General features: G+C 42.7%; 1 protein-coding gene across 1 annotated transcript; it reads left to right on the top strand.

The window, feature by feature from the left end:
- Positions 1 to 26926, top strand: LOC128687367 (Y+L amino acid transporter 2-like). Its single transcript, XM_070093605.1, has 9 exons — positions 1 to 472; positions 5850 to 6071; positions 19914 to 20139; positions 20592 to 20636; positions 22090 to 22213; positions 22322 to 22522; positions 23637 to 23786; positions 25007 to 25184; positions 25486 to 26926. Exons 1-9 carry the CDS (start codon positions 166 to 168, stop codon positions 25545 to 25547), a joined length of 1515 nt encoding a protein of 504 aa, XP_069949706.1. The 5' UTR covers positions 1 to 165; the 3' UTR covers positions 25548 to 26926.

Below are 26926 nucleotides of genomic sequence, written 5' to 3'. Positions count from 1 at the left end.
GGAAGCGTGCGGCATGATGTAGGAGATTCTCGTGAGAGCCAGACGCCACACAAGGTCACCTTAATACACTGTTTTGTCAGATACGACACAAGATCACCACGGCGTCTTCAAACGCCCGGCAGTCTCAGCATCGTTTGCGTCGAAGGCAGTGGCGTCTCCATCAGCATGGCGACAAACAGTAACATCAGTCCAACAGCACCCAAAAATCACGAACGCAGAGTGGAAATCTCTGATCATGAATTCCTAGTCAATTCCCTGGAGAATTCAGATGATGAAGAAAATTTCAAGTTAAAGAAGGAGCTGGGGCTAATGGACGGCGTGGGCATCATCGTGGGTATCATCATCGGTTCAGGCATCTTCGTCTCCCCCAAGGGTGTCATCCAGTTCAGCGGCAGCGTGGGCATGTCCCTGGTGGTGTGGGTAATATCTGGGATGCTCTCCACGGTGGGCGCCCTCTGCTACGCCGAGCTGGGTAAGTTACCTCTTTCTACCATACACACAGTATATGCATAGTTTTATAGACATAAAAGGGAGGATATCTGTGAAACCTGTCGTACGTAGTATTAAGTTGCTACAATAGTCACGTAAATTTCAGAAGGAAGACGCGGATGGGCAGGTTGCTCACATTTCACAGAAGCTTTTGATAGAGTTCTCCATGAAAGATTACTCTGACAACTACATTATTATTAGTAGTAGTAGTATTATAATCTTAGGAAAGCGCTAAACCCATAGGGATTATACAGCTCTGGAAGTCTGGAAACTACAAAATATGGGAAGAATAAAATGCACAAGATTAAAATGTGCGAGACGTTTACTGTTTGAGAGAGAAATGTGAAAATTTGATAAAAGAAAAATTAAGTCTGTAAATGCACTTAGAATCTCCTGACAAACACCTCAAGGTAAATGGATTTTGATCCAAGGAATTGGATCTGTTCTCTCTTTCCAAGCATCCATCCCAATTGCCTTATTTTCCCCCAGACGCTGGGTGATCCCTACGGGTCTATCGTTACCCATAAACACCCACAAAAAAGTTTGAAGGCCCAGATAACCCACTTCTGTAACTAAGGCTACAGATTATTACGATCAAAACTAAGCGCTAAACAATAGACCCGAATGTTGCCATCACAAAAAGCTGACATCACAGTGAGACAAACAACCTCTCGTTAAGGACGTGTGAGGACACTCACCCACGAAGTCAAGGTGAGCCGGGACGTCCTGGTTTAAGAACTGGCTTCCCATGGGTTCGAGTTCTACATTAAGGGCGGTTATGATAAACCCCACAGAGAAAAAAATATCATTCATCGTCTTCCACAAAAATTCTATGGGGAAATTCCATCTTCAATGACGGGAAACCTCCAAGACATTACATGTTGAACTATGATGCAAGACACACCAAAATAATTGTTGATTGCAGACTACGTATAGATATACACGCATTCACAGCCTCGCGTTCACAGCCTCGTATACACAGCCTCGCATACACAGCCTCGCATACACAACCTCGCATACACAGCCTCGCATACACAGCCTCGCATACACAGCCTCGCATACACAGCCATTAGCTCTAGGAGTTCAACCCCATCAAGTGCAAAGTCATGAAGATTGGGGAAGGGCAATGAAGACCGCAGACGGAGTACGGTCTAGGGGGCCAGAGACTACAAACCTCACTCAAGGAAAAAGATCTTGGGCGTATAACACCAGGCACATCTCCTCAGGCGCACATCAACCAAATAACTGCTGCAGCATATGGATGCCTAGCAAACCTAAGAACAGCATTTCGGCATCTTAATAAGGAATCGTTCAGGACCCTGTACACCGTGTACGTTAGGTTCATATTGGAGTGTGCGGCACCAGTTTGGAACCCACATCTAGCCAAGCACGTAAAGAAACTAGAGAAAGTGCAAAGGTTTGCAACAAGAATGGTCCAGAGCTAAGGGGTATGTCCTACGAGAAGAGGTTAAGGGGAATCAACCTGACGACACTGGAGGACATGAGAGATAGGGGGGACATGATAACGACATATAAAATACTGAGAGAATTGACAAGGTGGACAGAGACAGAATATTCCAGAGATGGGACACAGCAACAGGGGGACACAGTTGGAAGTTGAAGACACAGATGAATCACAGGGATGTCAGGAAGTATTTCTTCAGTCACAGAGTAGTCAGAAGTGAAATAGTTTGGGAAGCGATGTAGTGAAGGCAGGAACCATTCACAGCTTTAAGTAGAGGTATGATAAAGCTAATGGTGCAGGGAGTGTGACCCAGTAGAGGCCAGTGAAGAGGTGGGGGCCAGGAGCTATGAATCGACCCCTGCAATCACAACTAGGCGAGTACAGTCTGGCATACACAGCCTCTCATTCACAAATCAGAGGTTGAAGGATAACACGATACACACAGTAAAGCAACTCGTGCCGAAAATAGTAAGTTTGAGTGATAATATTAGATATTATGCAACTCATTTTCAGGGAACCATTCTCGCCAAGTGTGATGTCACGCCCAATACGCAGCCCGTAAACAGAAATAACTAAGTTTTCCTACACTAGATTAAAATATACATGTGATACTCAACATTGCAATACAGAACCAACAGTAGAGATAAAAGCCATAAAAGTCCAAATTATCAAGGCTATTATGCAGTAAAAAAATTAAATATATATATATATATTATATATATATATATATATATATTCCTAAAAACACATCAAAGAAAACTATACTCATTCACAATAATTCCTTCCCAAAACATCCCAGACTAACCTTACATATATCAAATACAACCCCAGACAGCCAGACCACAGTGAAGTGTTTCTACACTAACACAAGAACACATCTTCAACTAGGTCTTGAGATTACTTTTAATTTGTAAGATTTGTGTAAAATAATTTTCATTATATATATATATATATATATATATATATATATATATATATATATATATATCGTGCCGAATAGGTAAAATTGGTCAATTAGTAAAAACTCATTTAAAATCAAGTAGTTTCTAAAATTTTCTCTTAAACGTTTAAAGATATATTTTTTTTCATTTATGTTAATGTAAAAACTAATAATTTTGTACCAAAAGAACTTTAGGAAACTTACCTAATCTTATTGAAACAAACGCAATTTAATTTAGCCTAATCCAACTAAATATATTTTAGATAAGTTTACAATAATTTAATAAAGAAACACAATGATTTTTTTTCGTTAGATTCAGAATGATTTTTGCGAAATTATTGCATACACAAATTTTCGCTTGTCTTATTCGACATATAGAGCGTTGCAGTTTAAGCCAAAATCTCAATTTTTACCTATTCGGCACAACACACACACACACACACACACACACACACACACACACACACACACACACAAGACACGAGAGAGGGGTGGGTTGATTGCATCTTCTTGGACTGCAAGAAGGCCTTTGACAGTTCCTCACAAGAGATTAGTGCAGAAGCTAGAGCATCAGGTGCATATAACAGGAAGGGCACTGCAATGGATCAGAGAATACCTGACAGGGAGGCAACAACGAGTCATGGTACGTAATGATGTATCACAGTGGGCACCTGTGACGAGCGGGGTCCCACAGGGGTCGGTCCTAGGACCAGTGCTATTTTTGGTATATGTGAACGACATGACGGAAGGGTTAGACTCAGAAGTGTCCCTGTTTGCAGATGATGTGAAGTTAATGAGGAGAATTAAATCTGATGAGGACCAGGCAGGACTTCAAAGAGACCTGGACAGACTGGACACCTGGTCCAGCAAATGGCTTCTCGAATTTAATCCTGCCAAATGCAAAGTCATGAAGATAGGGGAAGGGCACAGAAGACCACAAACAGAGTATAGGCTAGGTGGCCAAAGACTGCAAACCTCACTCAAGGAGAAAGATCTTGGGGTGAGTATAACACCGAGCATGTCTCCGGAAGCACACATCAATCAGATAACTGCTGCAGCATATGGGCGCCTGGCAAACCTGAGAACAGCATTCCGATACCTTAGTAAGGAATCATTCAAGACACTGTACACCGTGTATGTCAGGCCCATACTGGAGTATGCAGCACCTGTTTGGAACCCGCACTTGATAAAGCACGTCAAGAAACTAGAGAAAGTACAAAGGTCTGCGACAAGGTTAGTTCCAGAGCTAAGGGGAATGTCCTATGAAAAAAGATTAAGGGAAATCGGCCTGACGACACTGGAGGACAGGAGGGTCAGGGGAGACATGATAACGACATATAAAATACTGCGTGGAATAGACAAGGTGGACAAAGACAAGATGTTCCAGGGAGGGGACAGAAACAAGAGGCCACAATTGGAAGTTGAAGACACAAATGAGTCAGAGAGATAGTAGGAAGTATTTCTTCAGTCATAGAGTTGTAAGGCAGTGGAATAGCCTAGAAAATGACGTAGTGGAGGTAGGAACCATACACAGTTTTAAGACGAGGTTTGATAAAGCTCATGGAGCGGGGAGAGAGAGGGCCCAGTAGCAACCGGTGAAGAGGCGGGGCCAGGAGCTAAGACTCGACCCCTGCAACCACAAATAGGTGAGTACACACACACACACACACACACACACACACACACACACACACACACACACACAAATGTGTGTGTGTGTACTCACCTAATTGTAGTTGCAGGAGTCGAGACTCAGCTCCTGGCCCCTGTGTATGTGTGTATGTGTATGTGTGTGTGTGTTCACAAACTTACACAAAAATATCAAAACATCCTCCAGAAATGGGAAAAATTGTTGGTACCAGACATGTTAAGTGCATGTCTTGTGGACGGTAGTCACGTCGTTATTAAGAGCCAGAACTTTTTTTTTTTTTGAGAAGCCACCTTTTAATATAATATTTTAGTGATATATTTGATGAGTTAGAAGAGACTGAACTGCTACTTAACTGTATAACGACACTGATCCACAGCTTGGTAAACAATCTTGAAAGTGGCATTAAAAAAAATATAATAAAAGGAAATTATAGAGAGCGAACAAGAAATTTATGATACTAAAATATTCCTATTGGTAAAAAAAATGAAAAGATGGAATGGTAGGGGAACTGGTATATTAAACCATACCACGGGTGGGGTTTGAACCCGCGATCAGCGAGTCTCAAAACTTCAGACCGTCGCGTTAGCCACTGGGCCAGCTGGCTTCAATAAGACTCGTCCAACTAGGTATATTTGTACACCATAGGAAGGTTAGTATAGGCACCACTGTGACCACAAATGCAAGTTTTTACAGACGAATCTCCCGCTAGCGTGGCCGTGACGAACTCTAGCTCAAGTCACGGCCACGCTAGCTGGAGATTCGTCTGTAAAAACTTGCATTTGTGGTCACAGTGGTGCCTATGCTAACCTTCCTATGGTGTAGAAATATAGCTAGTTGGATGAATCTTATTGAAGCTATCTGGTCCAGTGGCTAACGCGTCGGTCTGGAGTTTTGAGACTCTCTGACCGCGGGATCATTTATTATTATTATAATCAAGGGGAAGCGCTAAACCCGGAGGATTATACAGCGCCTGGGGGGGGGATGTGGAAGGCATTCAGGCTTAATTCGGGGAACTGGAGCACAGATCCAATTCCCTAAATCAAGAGCCCCTCACCAACATCAAGGAACCTTCCTTGAGGGGACCGCGGGATCAAAACCCACCCGTGGTATGGTTTGTTTTCAATCGTGTCATTGCAGAACTGGTATATTCAAATGGCTTCAGGAAGAAATCCAAATATCCTTCCTCGAAGTCTTTTTATCCGCTTCTCCGAGGCTACGGGTTCCACAAATAGCAATTATATTAATTATTCTAGTATACATCATTATTACTATTTTAATTGCATCCCCAATGTCTTGTGTTGCAGGCACCATGATTCCCAGGAGCGGGGGAGACTACGCCTATGTGCTGGAAGCGTTTGGGCCGCTTCCAGCCTTCCTCTTCATGTGGGTGGCTTTGACGATTATCCTTCCCACCAGCAACACAGTGATGGCTCTCACCTTCGCTAACTACATCATCAAGCCCTTCTTCGAGACCTGTGACGTTCTGCCTGATATCCCCGTCAGGCTGATAGCCGCAGTTGTTGTCTGTGAGTATCGGTGGAGGAAGGGAGAGAGGTGATGGATCATGGATGGGAGGGTTAAGAAAGGAATTGAGAATGTTGATAATTTATTTGGGGTGGATTTGCTGGAAGGGAAATTAGAGAGGGGTGATGGGATATATAAAGGGAGAGTTAGGGATGTGGAAAAGATATTACTATTATAATCAATAAGAAGCGCTAAACCTACAAGGGCCATACAGAGTGAAAAGAGGGTAGACAGGCAGAAAGGGATGCTGGCCTGTTATTAAGATCCCATACATACATTATATATACATATTTGTATCAACAAGAGCAGAGTTATTCTCGTGGTGTCTAGTCTTCATTATATTAATTATACATTTTTCTTCAAATCCAATAGTTGAGTACACAATCCGCACACAGGAGAGAGAAACTCACGACGTTTCGGTCCGACTTAGATCATCCATAATGACACTAACACAAAATAATAAGGGAGCACTTACTACATCCTCTTGTTACATTCCATTGATCTACCACTTCGCGAAGAAATTTTTATCTAATATCCCTTCGGCTCCACTTTTTTTCAGTTTATAAATAAATAATTGTAAACATACAGTTATTCCTCTAGTAAAATATTTATGTAAATCAAAAGTATTATAACTGGGGCAAGTACAGATCCTTGAGGTACCCCACTTGTGACATCTTCCCACCCACACAGTTTTACTTGGATAACTGTTCGCCTGTTACTGTCAACAGAAAATCATCCCTTACATTCATTCTCTTTTTGGAAGTTTTGAAATTAATCTATCATGGATAACTCGACCAAAAAGCCCAACTTAAAATATAGATCAGCATAATCTGTCCAATCTGTCCTTTAAAGAATTTCGTACGATTCTGTTATAAGTTTAGTCTTGATATATATAATGTCTTGATATATATAATGTCCAAACTGAGAGATGAACTGTTTACAAGTTAACAGTTTGTTTACAAAGTATTTTAACCACTTTTCTCTTAATATCCTGAGGAACGCTGAGCCTGGGACGGGAAGGAGGGGGATGAGGGTGGAAGGCACTCAGACTTAATTCGGGGAATTGGAGCACAGATCCAGTCCCTTAGATCAAGAGCCCCTGACCAGCATCAAGGAACCTCCCTTGAGGGGCCACTTTTCTCTAATGACTTTTTTCAATACTTTTTTTATAACTTTGGTCAATGAAACCTCCTATAGTTTATAGGTCTTTCCTGCTGCCATTTTTTTTTCATTGTTGACACAATGTGCGGCGTCTTCCACCTGTCTGCCAGTTCCCTTTATGAAGTGAAATTTTATTTATTCCAAAAGGGAATAACTCAGTTCATCTGCAATTTTTTTTAAGCCGCCAGTGCGACTGTCTCACCTGATATTATTATTTACTTGTCCAGGTGCAGTAATATATAACATTTCCTCCTTGTCAGTAACTTTGTTGATATTAATAATTCCCGTCGTTTTGCCTTTCCCATTTAGTTTACTTTTACAAACTTAAGAAAAGGATTTGGCTTCTTCTTGCTCTTGTATACTATTTAATGTTCAAAGTTTCTTTCTTCCTTGTGTGTGTACTCACCTATTTGTGGTTGCAGGGGTCGAGTCTTAGCTCCTGGCCCCGCCTCTTCACCGGTTGCTACTGGGCGCTCTCTCTCCCCGCTCCATGAGCTTTATCAAACCTCGTCTTAAAACTGTGTATGGTTCCTGCCTCCACTACGTCATTTTCTAGGCTATTCCACTGCCTTACAACTCTATGACTGAAGAAATACTTCCTACTATCTCTCTGACTCATTTGTGTCTTCAACTTCCAATTGTGGCCTCTTGTTTCTGTGTCCCCTCCCTGGAACATCCTGTCTTTGTCCACCTTGTCTATTCCACGCAGTATTTTATATGTCGTTATCATGTCTCCCCTGACCCTCCTGTCCTCCAGTGTCGTCAGGCCGATTTCCCTTAATCTTTCTTCATAGGACATTCCCCTTAGCTCTGGAACTAACCTTGTTGCAAACCTTTGTACTTTCTCTAGTTTCTTGACGTGCTTTATCAAGTGCGGGTTCCAAACAGGTGCTGCATACTCCAGTATGGGCCTGACATACACGGTGTACAGTGTCTTGAATGATTCCTTACTAAGGTATCGGAATGCTGTTCTCAGGTTTGCCAGGCGCCCATATGCTGCAGCAGTTATCTGATTGATGTGTGCTTCCGGAGACATGCTCGGTGTTATACTCACCCCAAGATCTTTCTCCTTGAGCGAGGTTTGCAGTCTTTGGCCACCTAGCCTATACTCTGTCTGTGGTCTTCTGTGCCCTTCCCCTATCTTCATGACTTTGCATTTGGCAGGATTAAATTCGAGAAGCCATTTGCTGGACCAGGTGTCCAGTCTGTTCAGGTCTCTTTGAAGTCCTGCCTGGTCCTCATCAGATTTAATTCTCCTCATTAACTTCACATCATCTGCAAACAGGGACACTTCTGAGTCTAACCCTTCCGTCATGTCGTTCACATATACCAAAAATAGCACTGGTCCTAGGACCGACCCCTGTGGGACCCCGCTCGTCACAGGTGCCCACTGTGATACATCATTACGTACCATGACTCGTTGTTGCCTCCCTGTCAGGTATTCTCTGATCCATTGCAGTGCCCTTCCTGTTATATGCGCCTGATGCTCTAGCTTCTGCACTAATCTCTTGTGAGGAACTGTGTCAAAGGCCTTCTTGCAGTCCAAGAAGATGCAGTCAACCCACCCCTCTCTCTCTTGTCTTACTTCTGTTATTTTATCATAAAACTCCAGAAGGTTTGTGACACAGGATTTGCCTTCCGTGAATCCGTGCTGGTTGGCATTTATACTCCTGTTCCGTTCCAGGTGCTCCACCACTCTCCTCCTGATAATCTTCTCCATAATTTTGCATACTATACACGTCAATGACACAGGTCTATAGTTTAGTGGCTCTTTTCTGTCTCCTTTTTTAAAAATGGGAACTACATTTGCCGTCTTCCATACCTCAGGTAGTTGCCCAGTTTCCAGGGATGTGTTGATGATTGTGGTAAGTGGCACGCACAACATATCTGCTCCCTCTCTAAGGACCCACGGGGAGATGTTGTCCGGTCCCATTGCCTTTGAGGTATCGATGTCCCTTAGCAGTTTCTTCACCTCCTCCTCATCTGTATGTATGTCGTCCAACTCTTGTTGGTGTATTCCTTGCTGGTGTCCCCATCTGGTCTGTTCCCCCAGAGTCCTTCCTGTCTCTACTGTAAATACTTCCTTAAATCTCGTGTTGAGCTCCTCGCATACCTCTTGATCGTTTCTTGTGAGTTCTCCACCTTCTTTCCTCAGCCTTATCACCTGGTCCTTGACTGTTGTCTTCCTCCTAATGTGGCTATACAGCAGTTTCGGGTCAGATTTGACTTTCGATGCTATGTCGTTTTCATACTGTCGCTGGGCCTCCCTCCTTATTTGTGCATACTCGTTTCTGGCTCTTCTACTAATCTCCTTGTTTTCCTGGGTCCTATGCCTCCTGTACCTTTTCCATTCTCTGTTGCACTTAGTTTTTGCCTCCCTACACCTTCGGGTAAACCAAGGATTCGTTTTGGTCTTCCTATTATTTCTGTTTCCCTTGGGAACAAAACTTTCCTCTGCCTCCTTGCACTTTGTTGCCACATATTCCATCATCTCGTTTACTGATTTTCCTACCATTTCTCTGTCCCACTGAACCTCCAGCAGGAAGTTTCTCATACCTGTGTACTCCCCCCTTTTATAGTTTGGCCTGTCCCCTTCAGTTCCTGTTACCTTCTCCACTTGTAATTCTACTATATAGTCAAAACTCAGAACCACATGATCGTTAGCTCCAAGGGGCCTCTCGTAAGTGATGTCCTCAATGTCTGAACTGCTCAGGGTGAACACAAGATCCAGTCTTGCTGGCTCATCCTCCCCTCTCTCTCTGGTTGTGTCCCTGACATGTTGATGCATGAGGTTTTCAAGTACCACATCCATCATCTTGGCTCTCCATGTTTCGGGACCCCCATGTGGCTCCAGGTTTTCCCAGTCGATCTCCGTGGTTGAAATCGCCCATTACCAGTAACTTTGCTCTGCTCGAGTGAGCTCTCCTTGCCACCTCAGCCAGTGTGTCCACCATCACCCTGTTGTTTTCTTCGTACTCCTCTCTTGGCCTCCTGCAGTTCTGTGGTGGGTTATACATCACTCCAATGACTACTTTATGTTCTCCGGACTGAATTGTACCTACAATGTAGTCTCTTTCTCCAATCATGTCCATGCCTTCCATTTCCTCAAATCCCCATCGGTGTTTTATGAGCAGTGCAACCCCTCCTCCCCCTCTACTCCTTCTATCTTTCCTCAGGATCTGATATCCTGTTGGGAAGATTGTGTCTGTTATTGTCTCAGCGAGTTTTGTTTCTGTGACTGCTATGATGTCTGGGGATTCTTCACTGATTCTTTCATTCCACTCCTCATGTTTATTCGTTATTCCATCCGCGTTTGTGTACCAAACCTTTAGTTTCTTTTCTATCATTGTGGTCATGCAAGTATATTGGAGTTGGGGGAGCGAGAGCCTTTGTGGGGGCCTATATGGGGCTGTGGTGTAGGTGGGGTTTGTGTTGATGGGGGTGGGGTCAGAATGCCCATAAGGGACAGCTGTTGGGGTGAGGTTTGTGATATGGGGGTTGGTGGCAGAGGGAACAGTGAGTGGGTTGTAGTATAGGTTGCTCAGTTGCGTTGGGAGTGTCGCGGGTGGAGTCTTTTGGTGGGAGATTCTGTGGGGTGTGTTTGCCCTTCCTCCTGTGTCTGGGTCCTGCTCATTTTCATTGCTTCTCGTTCCTCCTTGCGTCTCTGTACCCTCTCTTTTTTTTTTGTGTGTGTGTGTGTGTGTGTGTGTGTGTGTACGTACGTACTTGCCTGATATCCTAATTATTTCTAGTACACCAGTATGCGACAATATATTAGCACTCACGTAAGAGTAACTCCAGCCCTGATAAAAGAAAACCCTTGAATGCTACCGTAGCTGCTGAACCCGTACCGTAACCATGACTCATGAAATCGTAATGACACGATTGCAAACAAACCACGGAACGGGTGGGGCTTGAGCTCACAGCTAGTGAGACTTAAAACTCCAGGCCAGGAGTTTTACGACTCGCTTGCCGAGAGTTTAAGCCCCACCCGTACAGTGGCTTCCCATACCGTAACGTCCTGCTGAAGACTTGACACTGAGGTTATCTTACCTCATGAATGGTCTCCGCTGCCCGTGATAGTGTGTACCAGGGAGACATCACATATTTACCCAGTCCGCACGCTACTAATATACTGACCTTTATCGTTCATATAGCTTATAAAGGTCACTATATAGAGCTTATAAATGTCGCAAAGATAAGCTATGGGCTAAGACGTTTAAGCAATGCATTTATAAAGTCGAATGTCTTAAGAAATATATTTGATACAGAGTTGCAAATTCTTAGTGTCCTCATCAAGGTCAACAAGTTGAGTAGTTGACCTTCAGTAGTAAAAACCTGAACTGGGAATCTTTCTGCGAGAGTTTGTCTCGCAATTAGCTGACGGAGGATCGATCCTCCATTTCTGGCGCTGAATGATTCAAGGGTTTATTGCATCACGTATTTATGTTAGATAAAATAATAAGAGTGGTTAAGCAGACTATGCTGGTACATCCGCCCTCACACTAGTTGTGTGATAACAGATGACCTTGATCGTCCTAGTGGTGGTTATAGTGGTGGTAGTGGTATTGTTGGTGGTAGTATTAGTGGTAGTGATGGTGGTAGTATTAGTGGTAGTGATGGTGGTAGTATTAGTGGTAGTGGTGGTGGTAGTATTAGTGGTAGTGGTGGTGGTAGTATTAGTGGTAGTGGTGGTGGTAGTATTAGTGGTAGTGGTGGTGGTAGTATTAGTGGTAGTGATGGTGGTAGTATTAGTGGTAGTGGTGGTATTAGTGGTAGTGATGGTGGTAGTATTAGTGGTAGTGATGGTGGTAGTATTAGTGGTAGTGATGGTGGTAGTATTAGTGGTAGTGGTGGTATTAGTGGTAGTGATGGTGGTAGTATTAGTGGTAGTGATGGTGGTAGTATTAGTGGTAGTGATGGTGGTAGTATTAGTGGTAGTGATGGTGGTAGTATTAGTGGTAGTGATGGTGGTAGTATTAGTGGTAGTGATGGTGGTAGTATTAGTGGTAGTGGTAGTATTAGTGGTAGTGGTGGTAGTGGTAGTGGTGGTGGTAGTATTAGTGGTAGTGATGGTGGTAGTATTAGTGGTAGTGGTAGTATTAGTGGTAGTGGTGGTAGTGGTATTGGTGGTGGTAGTATTAGTGGTAGTGATGGTGGTAGTATTAGTGGTAGTGATGGTGGTAGTATTAGTGGTAGTGATGGTGGTAGTATTAGTGGTAGTGGTAGTATTAGTGGTAGTGGTGGTAGTGGTAGTGGTGGTGGTAGTATTAGTGGTAGTGATGGTGGTAGTATTAGTGGTAGTGATGGTGGTAGTATTAGTGGTAGTGATGGTGGTAGTATTAGTGGTAGTGATGGTGGTAGTATTAGTAGTAGTGGTGGTGGTGGTGGTAGTATTAGTGGTAGTGATGGTGGTAGTATTAGTGGTAGTGATGGTGGTAGTATTAGTAGTAGTGGTGGTGGTGGTAGTATTAGTGGTAGTGATGGTGGTAGTATTAGTGGTAGTGGTGGTGAATATTGTTGGTGGTGATAGTGTAGTAATAGCACTAGTGGTATTGGTGGTAGTGGTATTGGTGGTAGTAGTATTGGTGGTGGTGGTGGTAGTGGTAGTGATGGTGGTAGTATTAGTGGTAGTGGTAGTATTAGTGGTAGTGATGGTGGTAGTATTAGTGGTAGTGATGGTGGTAGTATTAGTAGTAGTGGTGGTGGTGGTAGTATTAGTGGTAGTGGTGGTGGTAGTATTAGTGGTAGTGGTAGTATTAGTGGTAGTGGTAGTATTAGTGGTAGTGGCAGTATTAGTGGTAGTGGTGGTGGCAGTATTAGTGGTAGTGGTAGTATTAGTGGTAGTGGCAGTATTAGTGGTAGTATTAGTGGTAGTTATGGTTGTAGTATTAGTGGTAGTGATGGTGGTAGTATTAATGGTAGTGATGGTGGTAGTTTTAGTAGTAGTGGTGGTGGTAGTATTAGTGGTAGTGGTGGTGGTAGTATTAGTGGTAGTGGTGGTGGTAGTATTAGTGGTAGTGGTGGTGGTAGTATTAGTGGTAGTGGTAGTATTAGTGGTAGTGATGGTGGTAGTATTAGTGGTAGTGATGGTTGTAGTATTAGTGGTAATGGTAGTATTAGTGGTAGTGATGGTGGTAGTATAAGTGGTAGTATTAGTGGTGGTGATGGTGGTAGTATTAGTGGTAGTGGTGGTGGTGGTATTGTTGGTGGTGATAGTGTAGTAATAGCACTAGTGGTATTGGTGGTAGTGGTATTGGTGGTAGTAGTATTGGTGGTGGTGGTGGTGGTAGTGGTAGTGATGGTGGTAGTATTAGTGGTAGTGGTAGTGTTAGTGGTAGTGATGGTGGTAGTATTAGTAGTAGTGGTGGTGGTGGTAGTATTAGTGGTAGTGGTGGTGGTGGTAGTATTAGTGGTAGTGGTAGTATTAGTATTAGTGGTAGTGGTAGTATTAGTGGTACTGGCAGTATTAGTGGTAGTGGTGGTGGCAGTATTAGTGGTAGTGGTAGTATTAGTGGTAGTGATGGTTGTAGTATTAGTGGTAGTGGTAGTATTAGTGGTAGTGATGGTGGTAGTATTAGTGGTAGTGATGGTGGTAGTATTAGTGGTAGTGATGGTGGTAGTATTAGTGGTAGTGGTGGTGGTAGTATTAGTGGTAGTGGTGGTGGTAGTATTAGTGGTAGTGGTGGTGGTAGTATTAGTGGTAGTGGTGGTGGTAGTATTAGTGGTAGTGGTGGTGGTAGTATTAGTGGTAGTGGTGGTGGTAGTATTAGTGGTAGTGGTGGTGGTAGTATTAGTGGTAGTGATGGTTGTAGTATTAGTGGTAGTGGTAGTATTAGTGGTAGTGATGGTTGTAGTATTAGTGGTAGTGGTGGTGGTAGTATTAGTGGTAGTGGTGGTGGTAGTATTAGTGGTAGTGGTGGTGGTAGTATTAGTGGTAGTGGTGGTGGTAGTATTAGTGGTAGTGGTGGTGGTAGTATTAGTGGTAGTGGTGGTGGTAGTATTAGTGGTAGTGATGGTTGTAGTATTAGTGGTAGTGGTAGTATTAGTGGTAGTGATGGTTGTAGTATTAGTGGTAGTGGTAGTATTAGTAGTAGTGGTGGTGGTAGTATTAGTAGTAGTGGTGGTGGTAGTATTAGTGGTAGTGGTGGTGGTGGTGGTAGTATTAGTGGTAGTGGTGGTGGTGGTGGTAGTATTAGTGGTAGTGATGGTGGTAGTATTAGTGGTAGTGATGGTGGTAGTATTAGTGGTAGTGGTAGTATTAGTGGTAGTGGTAGTGGTGGTGGTAGTATTAGTGGTAGTGGTAGCATTAGTGGTAGTGTTGGTGGTAGTATTAGTAGTAGTGGTGGTGGTAGTATTAGCGGTAGTGGTGGTGGTAGTATTAGTGGTAGTGGTAGTATTAGTGGTAGTGATGGTTGTAGTGGTAGTGGTAGTATTAGTGGTAGTGATGGTGGTAGTATTAGTAGTGATGGTGGTAGTATTAGTAGTAGTGATGGTGGTAGTATTAGTAGTAGTGATGGTGGTAGTATTAGTAGTAGTGGTGGTGGTGGTATTGTTGGTGGTGATAGTGTAGTAATAGCACTAGTGGTATTGGTATTGGTGGTAGTAGTATTGGTGTTGGTGGTAGTATTAGTGGTAGTGATGGTAGTATTAGTGGTAATGATGGTGGTAGTATTAGTGGTAGTGGAAGTATTAGTGATGGTGGTAGTATTAGTAGTAGTGGTGGTAGTATTAGTAGTAGTGGTGGTGGCAGTATTAGTAGTAGTGGTGGTGGCAGTATTAGTGGTAGTGGTGGTGGCAGTATTAGTGGTAGTGGTGGTGGCAGTATTAGTGGTAGTGGTGGTGGTAGTATTAGTAGTAGTAGTGGTGGTGGTGGTGGTAGTATTAGTGGTAGTGATGGTGGTAGTATTAGTGGTAGTGGTAGTATTAGTGGTAGTGGTGGTAGTGGTAGTGGTGGTGGTAGTATTAGTGGTAGTGGTAGTATTATTGGTAGTGATGGTGGTAGTATTAGTAGTAGTGGTGGTGGTAGTATTAGTGGTAGTGATGGTGGTAGTAGTATTAGTGGTAGTGATGGTGGTAGTATTAGTGCTAGTGGTAGCATTAGTGGTAGTGGTGGTGGTAGTATTAGTGGTAGTGGTGGTGGTAGTATTAGTGGTAGTGGTGGTGGTAGTATTAGTGGTAGTGGTAGTATTAGTGGTAGTGGTGGTGGTAGTAGTAGTAGTAATAGTGGTGGTGGTAGTAGTAGTAGTAATAGTGGTGGTAATAGTAGTAATAGTGGTGGCAGTAGTAGTAGTAATAGTGGTGGCAGTAGTAGTAGTAATAGTGGTGGTAGTAGCAGTAGTAGTAATAGTGGTGGTAGTAGCAGTAGTAGTAATAGTGGTGGTAGTAGTAGTAGTAGTAATAGTGGTGGTAGTAGTAGTAGTAGTAATAGTGGTGGTAGTAGTAGTAGTAGTAATAGTGGTGGTAGTAGTAGTAGTAGTAATAGTGGTGGTAGTAGTAGTAGTAGTAATAGTGGTGGTAGTAGTAGTAGTAGTAATAGTGGTGGTAGTAGTAGTAGTAATAGTGGTAGCAGTAGTAGTAATAGTGGTGGTATTAGTAGCAATAGTGGTGGTATTAGTAGCAATAGTGGTGGTAGCAGTAGCAATAGTGGTGGTAGTAGTAGCAGTAGCAATAGTGGTGGTAGTAGTAGTAGCAATAGTGGTGGTAGTAGTAATAGTGGTGGTAGTAGTAGTAAAAGTGATGGTAGTAGTAGTAATGGTGGTAGTAGCAATAGTGGTGGTAGTAGTAGTAATGGTGGTAGTAGTAGTAAAAGTGGTGGTAATAGTAGTAATGGTGGTAGTAGTAGCAATAGTGGTGGTAGTAGTAATAGTGGTGGTAGTAGTAGTAAAAGTGATGGTAGTAGTAGTAATGGTGGTAGTAGAAGCAATAGTGGTGGTAGTAGTAGTAATGGTGGTGGTGGTGGTAGTAGTAGTAGTAGTAATAGTGGTGATAGTAGTAATAGTAGTGGTGGTGGTGGTAGTAGTAGTGGTGGTAGTGGTGGTGGTAGTAGTAGTAGTGCTGGTGGTGGTAGTAGTAGTAGTGCTGGTGGTAGTAGAAGTAGTAGTGCTGGTGGTAGTAGTAGTGCTGGTGGTGGTGGTAGTAGTAGTAGTGCTGGTGGTGGTGGTAGTAGTGCTGGTGGTGGTAGTAGTAGTAGTAGTGCTGGTGGTGGTAGTAGTAGTAGTGCTGGTGGTGGTAGTAGTAGTAGTGGTGGTGGTAGTAGTAATAGTGATGGTACTAGTAGTAATAGTGGTAGTAGTAGTAATGGTGGTGGTGGTAGTAGTAGTAGTGGTGGTAGTAGTAATGGTGGTGGTAGTAGTAGTGGTGGTGGTTGTAGTAGTAGTAGTGGTGGTGGTTGTAGTAGTAGTAGTGGTGGTGGTTGTAGTAGTAGTAGTGGTGGTTGTAGTAGTAGTGATGGTGGTTGTAGTAGTAGTAGTGGTGGTGGTTGTAGTAGTAGTGGTGGTGGTTGTAGTAGTAGTGGTGGTGGTTGTAGTAGTAGTAGTGGTGGTTGTAGTAGTAGTGGTGGTGGTTGTAGTAGTAGTAGTGGTGGTGGTTGTAGTAGTATTATTATTATTATAATCAAAAAGAAGCGCTAAGCCACAGGTTGTAGTAGTAGTGGTGGTGGTTGTAGTAGTAGTAGTGGTGGTGGTTGTAGTAGTAGTAGTAGTAGTAGTGGTGGTGGTTGTAGTAGTAGTGGTGGTGGTTGTAGTAGTAGTAGTGGTGGTGGTTGTAGTAGTAGTGGTGGTGGTGGTTGTAGTAGTAGTAGTGGTGGTGGTTGTAGTAGTAGTAGTGGTGGTGGTTGTAGTAGTAGTAGTAGTAGTAGTGGTGGTGGTTGTAGTAGTAGTAGTGGTGGTGGTTGTAGTAGTAGTGGTGGTGGTTGTAGTAGTAGTGGTGGTGGTTGTAGTAGTAGTGGTGGTGGTTGTAGTAGTAGTAGTGGTGGTGGTTGTAGTAGTAGTGGTGGTGGTTGTAGTAGTAGTGGTGGTGGTTGTAGTAGTAGTGGTGGTGGTTGTAGTAGTAGTAGTGGTGGTGGTGGTTGTAGTAGTAGTGGTGGTGGTTGTAGTAGTAGTAGTGGTGGTGGTGGTTGTAGTAGTAGTGGTGGTGGTTGTAGTAGTGGTGGTGGTTGTAGTAGTGGTGGTTGCAGTAGTAGTGGTGGTGGTTGTAGTAGTAGTGGTGGTGGTTGTAGTAGTAGTGGTGGTGGTTGTAGTAGTAGTAGTAGTGGAACTGTTGGCTGGTCTTGGGGTCGGGGTAATTCGATTAAATGTTGGCTATTTTTTATAAACATTAATTCCTTATGATTCCCTGCGACTCCATGCTATTTCCTGCGATTCTTTGATTCCCCGCAATACCCTGTGATTCCCCGCAATACCCTGTGATTCCCCGCAATACCCTGTGATTCCCCGCAATACCCTGTGATTCCTCGTGACTCCAGAGGATCCATCAAGATGCATCCATTCAAAAGTCTGCTGCTGTAATTGTTTCATCTATAAATCTCTTCGGTTTTTATTACGTTTATCATTTTTAACCGTATTTGTCGAGGTTTTTAACTGTATCATGGTTTATAACTGTATTTATCTAGGTTTATAACTGTATTTATCTAGGTTTATAACTGTACTTATCATGGCTTTTGTAATTTTCTTATCAAGGGTTTCTTTATATCGTATTCACATTCTCATCAATGTTTCCACGAAGTTCACTCCTTCGATATTCATTAAATTCTTGTCAGTGATTATTATTGCAATCATTACTAAGCGCTAAACCCGTTTGACAGTGATACTAAGATAAACATCTGGGCACGTCCATGTGTGTGTGAAAGTTCCAAGATAACACGGCAGTAATACACAATTATATATATATATATATATATATATATATATATATATATATATATATATATATATATATATATATATATATATATATATATACATACATACATACATACATACATACATACATGCATACATACATACATACATACACACACACACACACACACACACACACACACACACACACACACACACACACACACACACACACAGTGGAACCCCAGATTTCACACTTAATCAGTTCCTGAATGTCGTTCTAAATCCGTAAAGTATGAAAACCGAAGCAATATTTCCCATAAGAAATAATGTAAATACAATTAATCCGTTCCAGATAGCCAAAAATATTCACAAAATTCTTTTTTTAAAGAATAACAGTTTTACATACAGAAAACAATGATAAATAAATATAAATAAATATAAACATTACATACCTTTATTGAAGACTCTTGTTGGCATATGGAAGAAGGCGAGGAGAGGAGAGGGAACTGGGGTTATTGTTTGGAAGGGGAATCCCCCTCCATGAGGACTTCAGGTATCAATTCCCTCTCGAAGGTTACTTCCCTTCTTTGTCTTTTACTGGCAGTAGGACAAGTCTGAGTGTCACTGGACCCCTGTCGCACAAAAAAAAAGCTATCCAGAGATCTCTGTTTCTGGCGTCTCTTAGATTTGCCTGAAGTGGGACAAGGTTTTGTCACTGAACATATTACAGATATGGCTTGTTTCAGCTTGGTCAGGGTGATATTTTTCAACAAGGTTTGCAACTCATTCCGCTTAGCACACATGCACCTTCTTCCCGCTCTCTCTTCCTTCTCCTCTGAAGCCGTTTCCTCAGCTGCAGTCTGTTGCTGTTCCAGCTGAAGGTCTTGCAGCTCTTCAGTGGTTAGCTCTTCCCTGTGGTCCTCCACCGACTCTTCCACTCACCTCCAACCCCGTGGCCTTCCCCAAAGACACAATACATTCCACAACAGGTATAGGGTTGACAGGGTCAGCCTCAAACCTTTCAAAATTCTTCTCTTCTAATATATCCTGGCAAGGGCTAAATGTACGCCACTTTCGTATTTTTCTACAATCTCTTTCTTTAATTCTATCGTCTTTCTCAATTTCTTTATCAAAGGGCTATCACTAGGAACTTTCTTTGGGCCCATGGTGGCATATTTTGCAGTCACAATCAATAAACAAGCACAAAAATTGCAAAATGTTTTGGATGAATACTCACTCACTGGTGGCCTGGTGGTTAACGCTCTCGCTTCACACGGTGAGGGCCTGGGTTCGATTTCCAGCCAGAGTAGAAACATTGGACGTGTTTCTTTCCACCTGTTGTCTATGTTCCCCATCAGTAAAATGGGTACCTGGGTGTTAGTCGACTGGTGTGGGTCGCATCCTGGGACACTGACCTAAGGAGGCCTGGTCACAGACAAGGCCGCGGGGGCGTTGACCCCCGGAACTCTCTCCAGATAAACTCCAGATAAACTCAAGCAGTGACAGAGGCAGACTGAACATATTCCCTGGGCGGGCAGACGCGTATGATACGTGCGATTCCCGGGACAAGGTCCTAAATTCGAAGCCATTTTCGCACACACACACACACACACACACACACACATTACATATATATATATATATATATATATATATATATATATATATATATATATATATATATATATATATATATATACCTACCTAGCATGTTTCAATGTTACCACTTTCCTCATGACTAGACCCTTATCGATGGAGAGTCTACAGACAAAACTCTGCAAGGACTTATCAGGAGGTGCATTTCCGGGCAAAACTTCACTAACTGCGACGTGTTTGCAGGTCTCCTGACGTGGGTGAACTGCACAAACGTCAAGTGGGCGAAGAACGTCCAGGGAATTTTCACCATGGCCAAGATCTGCGCTCTCATGCTGATCATCGGGACGGGCATCCAGCAGCTGGCTGCAGGCAACACCCAGAACTACCAGGGAGCCTTCGAGGGTACCAACTGGAGCCTGAGTTCCATCTCCACAGCTTTCTACCAGGGACTCTTCTCCTTCGCTGGCTGGTAAGCCATTTAGTCTTCTACCCAGTGGCTTCTCCGATTTGCTGGATATCACAAAATACTCAAGTTTCCCCAGTTGTGCAGAACTTTAATTTTAAATGAATGCAGCACACTAGCAACTCTTGTGTATTTTTACTGTGGAGACGTTCCGCGGACCAGTGACCTTATCAGTTCAACACAGGGAATAATACTGGAGAAGGTGGAAGATCTGAAGAAATTTCAAGTGGTCAGTTCCTCAGTCTTGCAAGGATGTCTTTAGCCCTTCAGTCTTGACAAACCTTCACAGTGAAGATAAGCAAATATTGTACATGTGTGTCGTTCATCTACTGGTCAGTTTTATCAACTATTAATATGTAATATTTACTTTTAAAATCTAAAACACTCAGAGGTTTCGTAAATTTCATCATTATAGATATTACGTTGTTTGTAATGATTAAATTTATATCACTTTTCAGGAATTGCCTGAACTTCGTAGTGGAGGAACTGAAAGATCCATTCAAGTAAGTCATTAACTAGACTAGGTCGCTGCATATGATCTGAAGGTATGTCTCGTATCCCATAATCCCAGCCCACTCTACCTAAATGCACACAAAAGGAATAGTACAGAGTGCGGCAGAAGTTTATAATGAAGTTAAATATCTCTTGAATATCTAAAGCTGACCAGAGAAGGTACCTAAAAATTATCGCGTAGAAACTAATATTTAAATTTAAATAAAAATAGGAAATTGGCGCCTAAAGCCCGAAACCAATTCAAGCTTTCTACTAAGTTACACCACCTTTGAAAGTTTGAAACTAATCAGCAAAAGCATTGTCTAGGTATCACATGGAAATCGATAACCTTATTTGTTTAATAAGGCTGTGCTGGTGCTCAACGCACCAGCACAGTCTGAAGCGGCTCACAGGCTGCAGTCTCAGCCTATCACACTTATAAAAATGTGTCCCGCATCTTTTTAAATGAAAATTTGCATCTACACAGCCCGAGATTCCTTGGGGATACGCCTTGACTGTAACCTGAAATTCAATACTCGAGTCCAAAACATATCTCAGCAAATTACAACACGATGGACATTCTATCAAAAATACATTACGTTCCTCAAACAACATTACTCATGCTGTACTACTCCTTAATCTAGTCTTACATCCACTTACGAAATTTGTGCTGCGGCAAATCACGAAACCCATTGTTACCCAACAGAGATAACCTGCTATAGTAATCACCCAATCAGGATCCAGACAACACACACACTCTTTTAGAAGTTTCAAGTTACTAAACACAACACAACCACAATTGCTACTGTGCATTTTATATATGCAGGATATGCAGAATGAACCTCAAACCAGCGATCAGACTCTTCCTGGAGAGCTGCAGCACAATACAGACAATACAAAAACTATGTTTCTGATATATCTTGTGTTCGACTCGACTTGTACTGAAACTCCATGGAAATAAAGTGCCTTAAAATTGTAACTCCCCTCCAGGAAACACAAAAAATCCCTTCAGTCACCTGCTTCAAAAATAGTTAAAAGGGACCTAAATCGGACAAATTAGACAGATTATGTGTAAGCGTAATGTGTGACTAGCAACCCTGATGATCCATTTCATTAACATTCACACTGATGTTCACAGTACATCAGTCTATTTCAACATGTGTCGTAATCAAATCTTCTACCTCAGTATTCCCCGATACAAATGTTGCATCAGACTGTTACACAAGATCTCAAAGTGTAATAATTCATATACCAGATTGATATAGTATTTTAATGTCAAATGTGACAAACTAACATTCTAGTAAGCTAATATATTTGTCTCATTGTCTAGTAATTAAAATTTAATTTTAAGGCTGACAGGAATTCTCTGTAAAATACGTAGTTCAGACATGTCCGTTTCTCTAACGTTCAGTTTATCCTTCAGCGTTAGCACCTGCGGGTTTCAGGCATCCTCTGTCATTTCAGGACTCTGCCTCGTGCCATTCTCATCTCCATGCCCATCGTCACTCTTGTATACTTCCTGACCAACATGGCTTACTTTGCCGTACTTGACCCAGACGAGGTCCTGGCTTCCAGCGCTGTTGCTCTGGTCAGTATCTTATTATCCGTTTGTTGGTCTTGTTATAATTATGGAGAAGCTCTATCAGTTTTATCTTTTTCTCATAAATATACCAGCGATAATAATCTTGTGTCTTAGTCCTTCGCGGGGTATGTGCTGGGGTCGCTGAAGTACGTGATGCCGATCTTCGTAGCCCTCTCCACCTTCGGCAGTCTCAACGGGTGCATCTTCGCTTGCTCAAGACTATTCTTCGTGGGAGCACGAGAGGGCCACCTGCCCCAGGCCTTGGCACTCATCAACGTCAACACCTTTACCCCTATGCCCGCTCTTATCGTACTGGTGAGTGATTTTCACCGCGGTGTCTGCTTTAATATTTCTAGCGAGTCTTTTGTTCCAGTGAAGCCTTGCTTACATACTCGCCTCAGTGGCTTGCTTTCATATTCATGGTAAGTCACTTTCACTGCAGGGGTCTTCTTATTTTCCATGTTAGCTGATCAAGTCCCTGGTGGACCAAACGTCTTCACAATAAAATACCACAAATCGCAGTTAATGTTCTATTTGCATACTGTTGGTATACTATCATTTTATTACCATATTCTTGAAGAATCACACTAATCGTGTGTACAAGAGTTCCTGGACACTGATTCCACTACCCTCCTGTGAAGCACCGCTAGTCACACCACGTTGCTGCTATGAAAAAAATCTTGCCAACCACCTTCTCCCTAAAAGACTGATTGTCTCAACCCTTTCCACTCAACCAGCGTTGTTTGACCCTCAAGGAGGTCAATGAAATAAAATTGATAGCAGTAATGACATACAATACCGACAAGATGGTGGATAAAACATGTGCAGCACCTGGGTACCTTAATTCTGTAATAGTTTCTCCAACCGGTGGTTTTATTAATTCAATACAGAGGTTACTGGAAGGTGGTGAAACGGAAGCAATAAAAGGTGAGGTAATCAGTCCCTCAGCCTACATAAACGTGTTCAAACCACTGTTTTTGATAAATCTGCTGCATCTCATCTGGCTCCTACATTAGCTACAATCTTCCTGCCTATGCTTCCGATTCATCAAGACTTTCGCTGAACACCATCCAAGCTGAGGGACTGATTACCTCGCGTTATACCGTCTTCTGTTTCAACACTTTCAAATAAACTCTGTATTGGATTGATAAAGCCACTGGTTGGCGAAACTTCTTCACATGTTGTTGCACATATGGAATAAAAGTAATTCTGTCAAAGTGAGGTTTGACATTATCGTGAAAGCAAAAGAAGCATGCTAGGAGAAGGTTGGGAAAAATGTTCATGATATTAGCCGAGTGGTTAGACTAGCGACTCTTCTGAGAGAGATTGTAGACTTGGTCATCAGGCCTTTACACACAGGTGTGACAGTGTTGTTGCTATGAACGCTTTTCAAGGGTTTCCACTTGAGTAACTAAGAGTGTTTCCTCAGGGCTTCTTGACACTATGTATGCTCTTCACGTCGGATACACTGGTGCTGATCAACTATGTATCCTTCTCTGAGTCGCTCTTCGTCATGATGTCCATCGCAGCGCTCCTGTACCTGAGATACACCCAACCTTACAGACACAGACCTATCAAGGTGAGCACCAGTAACAGCCGGGTTGTCTGTTCCCCCCCCCCCCTAACAATATCAGTCACTAGCCACCAGGGTGCGGTGACCCAAAGAAGGAAATTCATTCATTGTTATTCAGTCGACAGCTGTCCTACAAGCGATCGGATCTCATGATTGGTATAGCTCTCATAGCTGCAGCATCCTTACTCATCCTCCAGAGTGCCGACACTGTATTTTTATCTTTATAACTCAAGTCAAATGTGTTGTTACATTATATCATATTCTCATGGAGTATCGCTAAGCCCGAAGGGGTTATGCAGTGCATGGAAAATAGGTGAATCAGGTTTGATCCAAGGAAAGGGATAGGTTCTCCGGCGCCTTAGCAACCCCTCCCCCCAGGCCTACAATAAGAGCCTACCACCCCCGTAGGGCTAACACAGCCCCTGTATGGGGAGGGATGGAAGGCATTTAAGGTTTCATTCAGGGAATTGAAACAAATCCAATTCCCTAGATCAAGAGCCCCTCACCGGCATCGAGGAACCTCCCTCGAAGGGGTTCCTGTAAAAATGAACCTAATTACCTTTCCATTCTCCACTAGTTTTATGACCCTTACTGGTTTAGCGCTTTCTATGAATTTTAATATGATAAAGCTACGAGAACAGATGCTGTAGTTTCACGGTGATTGTAGATTTTGATATTTAAACTTACCGTCTAATGGAAGTTGTCCTACTTCAGCTTATTTCAGGCCCTGACCCTGACCCTGGGCAAATGTGTGTGTGTGTGTGTGTGTGTGTGTGTGTGTACGTACTCGCCTATATGTACTCACCTAACTGTGGTTGCAAGGGTCGATTCATAGCTCCTGACTCCGCCTTTTCACTGGTCACCACTAGAGCCACTCTCTCCCTGTTCCATGAGCTTATTGTACCTCTTAAAGCTATGTATTGTACCTGCCTCCACTATCTCACTTTCCAGACTATTCCACTGTGTGTCTATGTCTGTTTCACCCCCCGCTTGGGCATCTCACCCTGGTCCACTGTACATATCACTGGCATAGTAGGTTCACTGGCATAGTACGTAAACCAAATATACCTCAACCATACCCTAAATATCTTGACTTTACCAGACACAACAATGCTGCTGAGAGATCTGGATAGAATGCTCAGCTCACAGCACTCCGGTTGTGAGCTGAGCACTATTATAGAACTACAGATTTTAACGTCATCGTCATAATGTGGTTTGTGGTGCAGGTGTGGCTGTGGGTGGTAGTGTTATTCTTCCTGGTGTGTGTGTTCCTGGTGGTGCTGCCTGTGATTGAGAGACCGATGGAGCTGGGAATAGCCATCGGCATCTTCCTGGCTGGCATCCCAGTCTACGTGCTCTGTGTACGCCGGTCCCACAAGTCCAACAAGTTCAGAGACTTTATGGGTAATTATGATTCTGGTGTGACCTAGTCACAGAGCTGTTAATACACATTGTACTAGAAAATGCAATTAAGTAAAATATTCTGTGACTTTTTTCTTACACTGCGATTGTTCTCAGGAAATCATTCCATAATAGAATTATTCATGTCATATACTAACAACAGTGAGTATTTTCCACATGCGCATTTTGATAAGTTAAACTGATTAGGTATTGAATGTTTATATTTGTGAACGTGTAGTGCTGATGTAGCATTACTTCTGTCTTTTAATATTGTTTTCTGTGATGTTATGATCTTGTGTTTCAGGAAGCTTCACCTCCGTGTGTCAGATGCTGTGTCATGGACTCCCAGAGGAGAAGAATGACTAATCAGCTGCCTGAACCACCCTCTTTCTCCTTCTGCCTCTTGGTGTTGTTTCACCCGTGAATACATATATTTATCCTCCATCTGCCTCGGCCTGAAAGGAGCTCGAGTGAGAAGGACGTTGCTGAAGGGATAAAAATGAGTTTTCTTCACCAAAAATAAAAGATGAAGAGTTTCGTCAGTTAATCAGACGAATACTGAGTCACTAGCAGATCTGTCACTCTCTCGCTTCTCTGGCAATTCTTTCACTCGTGTTGCTCTCGAGGATTTGCAAACGTTGCATCCGCTCTTCATCCATGCTCACTTAATACTCCCACCGCATGTATAGCAAATGTCTTGGTAACCAGTCCTTGAATACAATCAAAGCCTTTATGGATCGTCACCCATGTATTCCTTCATACTTTTCATCTCTAATACTTGAAGAAGCAGTTTTAGAAATATTTATCGAGTTATGCCTGATATTTCCTTTCCTTTCGTTTACATTTCTTAAATTTCAGTTTGGGGATGTATTTTAGCATGTTGACGAAGTGTTTGATAAAAGCCCTCTGGTACAAGTCAGTCTTCGCTGTTGAGAGTAGAGATGGCAGGAGACGCAGATGACAACTAGAGACATAAATGTGTCTCTGTGAGGCTAGGAGGAACTGATTTAATGCGGCATGTAGAAATAGGTAGAGGAGGAGCTGGTGGCAGTAAACACAAGCAGATTCAAGAAGAAGTTTGTTCGGACCCTGAAGACCCGAATTCAGTAAAGTAGGTAGATAGTGCTTTAGAGGTGGAGCCAGGAGTCATGATTCAACCTCTGCAAACGCACGCAATAGGATATCACTTAACAAGATTACCTTGTTGCAAAAAAATAGCTACTATTGTTGTATCCGGTATATAATAAATTCCTTAGAGAGACTGCAACTACTCACAGAACACTGCAGTAACTGAATATGCGAGATCTTGCATTTGAGAACCCTTATTAACTGAGAACCTACTTCCATTCTCTGTAGAACCCACTGTGTGTACAAGTGCAAAATTCTTGAGACGGTCATTATAACATCATGACCCAACTCATGACACTGGTGGAACCTGAATACACTATGTACTAATAACATCTTTACATTCAGTCTCTCCTGGTTTTATGACAGACATTTACGATGGAGCGTTATACTGTAAGCTAGTTAACGTGATATGTACTCTCGGAACGTCATTTTTCAGCGTGTATATACTATTATTCACCATTGCCTTGATTTTAGAGGAAGCCATGAATTTTGACTGTAGGCTGTTATCTAGCTCCAGTTGCTGAATCGGGTTCGATCACCAAGCAGAAAGTAGGTACCTGGGTGTTAGTCGACTGTTGTGGGTCGCATCCTGAGGGATGGTAGTACACCTTAAATTG

The sequence above is a fragment of the Cherax quadricarinatus genome, chromosome 1 (assembly GCF_038502225.1).
Source record: "Cherax quadricarinatus isolate ZL_2023a chromosome 1, ASM3850222v1, whole genome shotgun sequence".
NCBI classification, from domain to species: domain Eukaryota; kingdom Metazoa; phylum Arthropoda; class Malacostraca; order Decapoda; family Parastacidae; genus Cherax; species Cherax quadricarinatus.
Note: the sequence above shows the minus strand (reverse complement) of the source record. Positions and strands in the feature narration are given on the sequence as shown.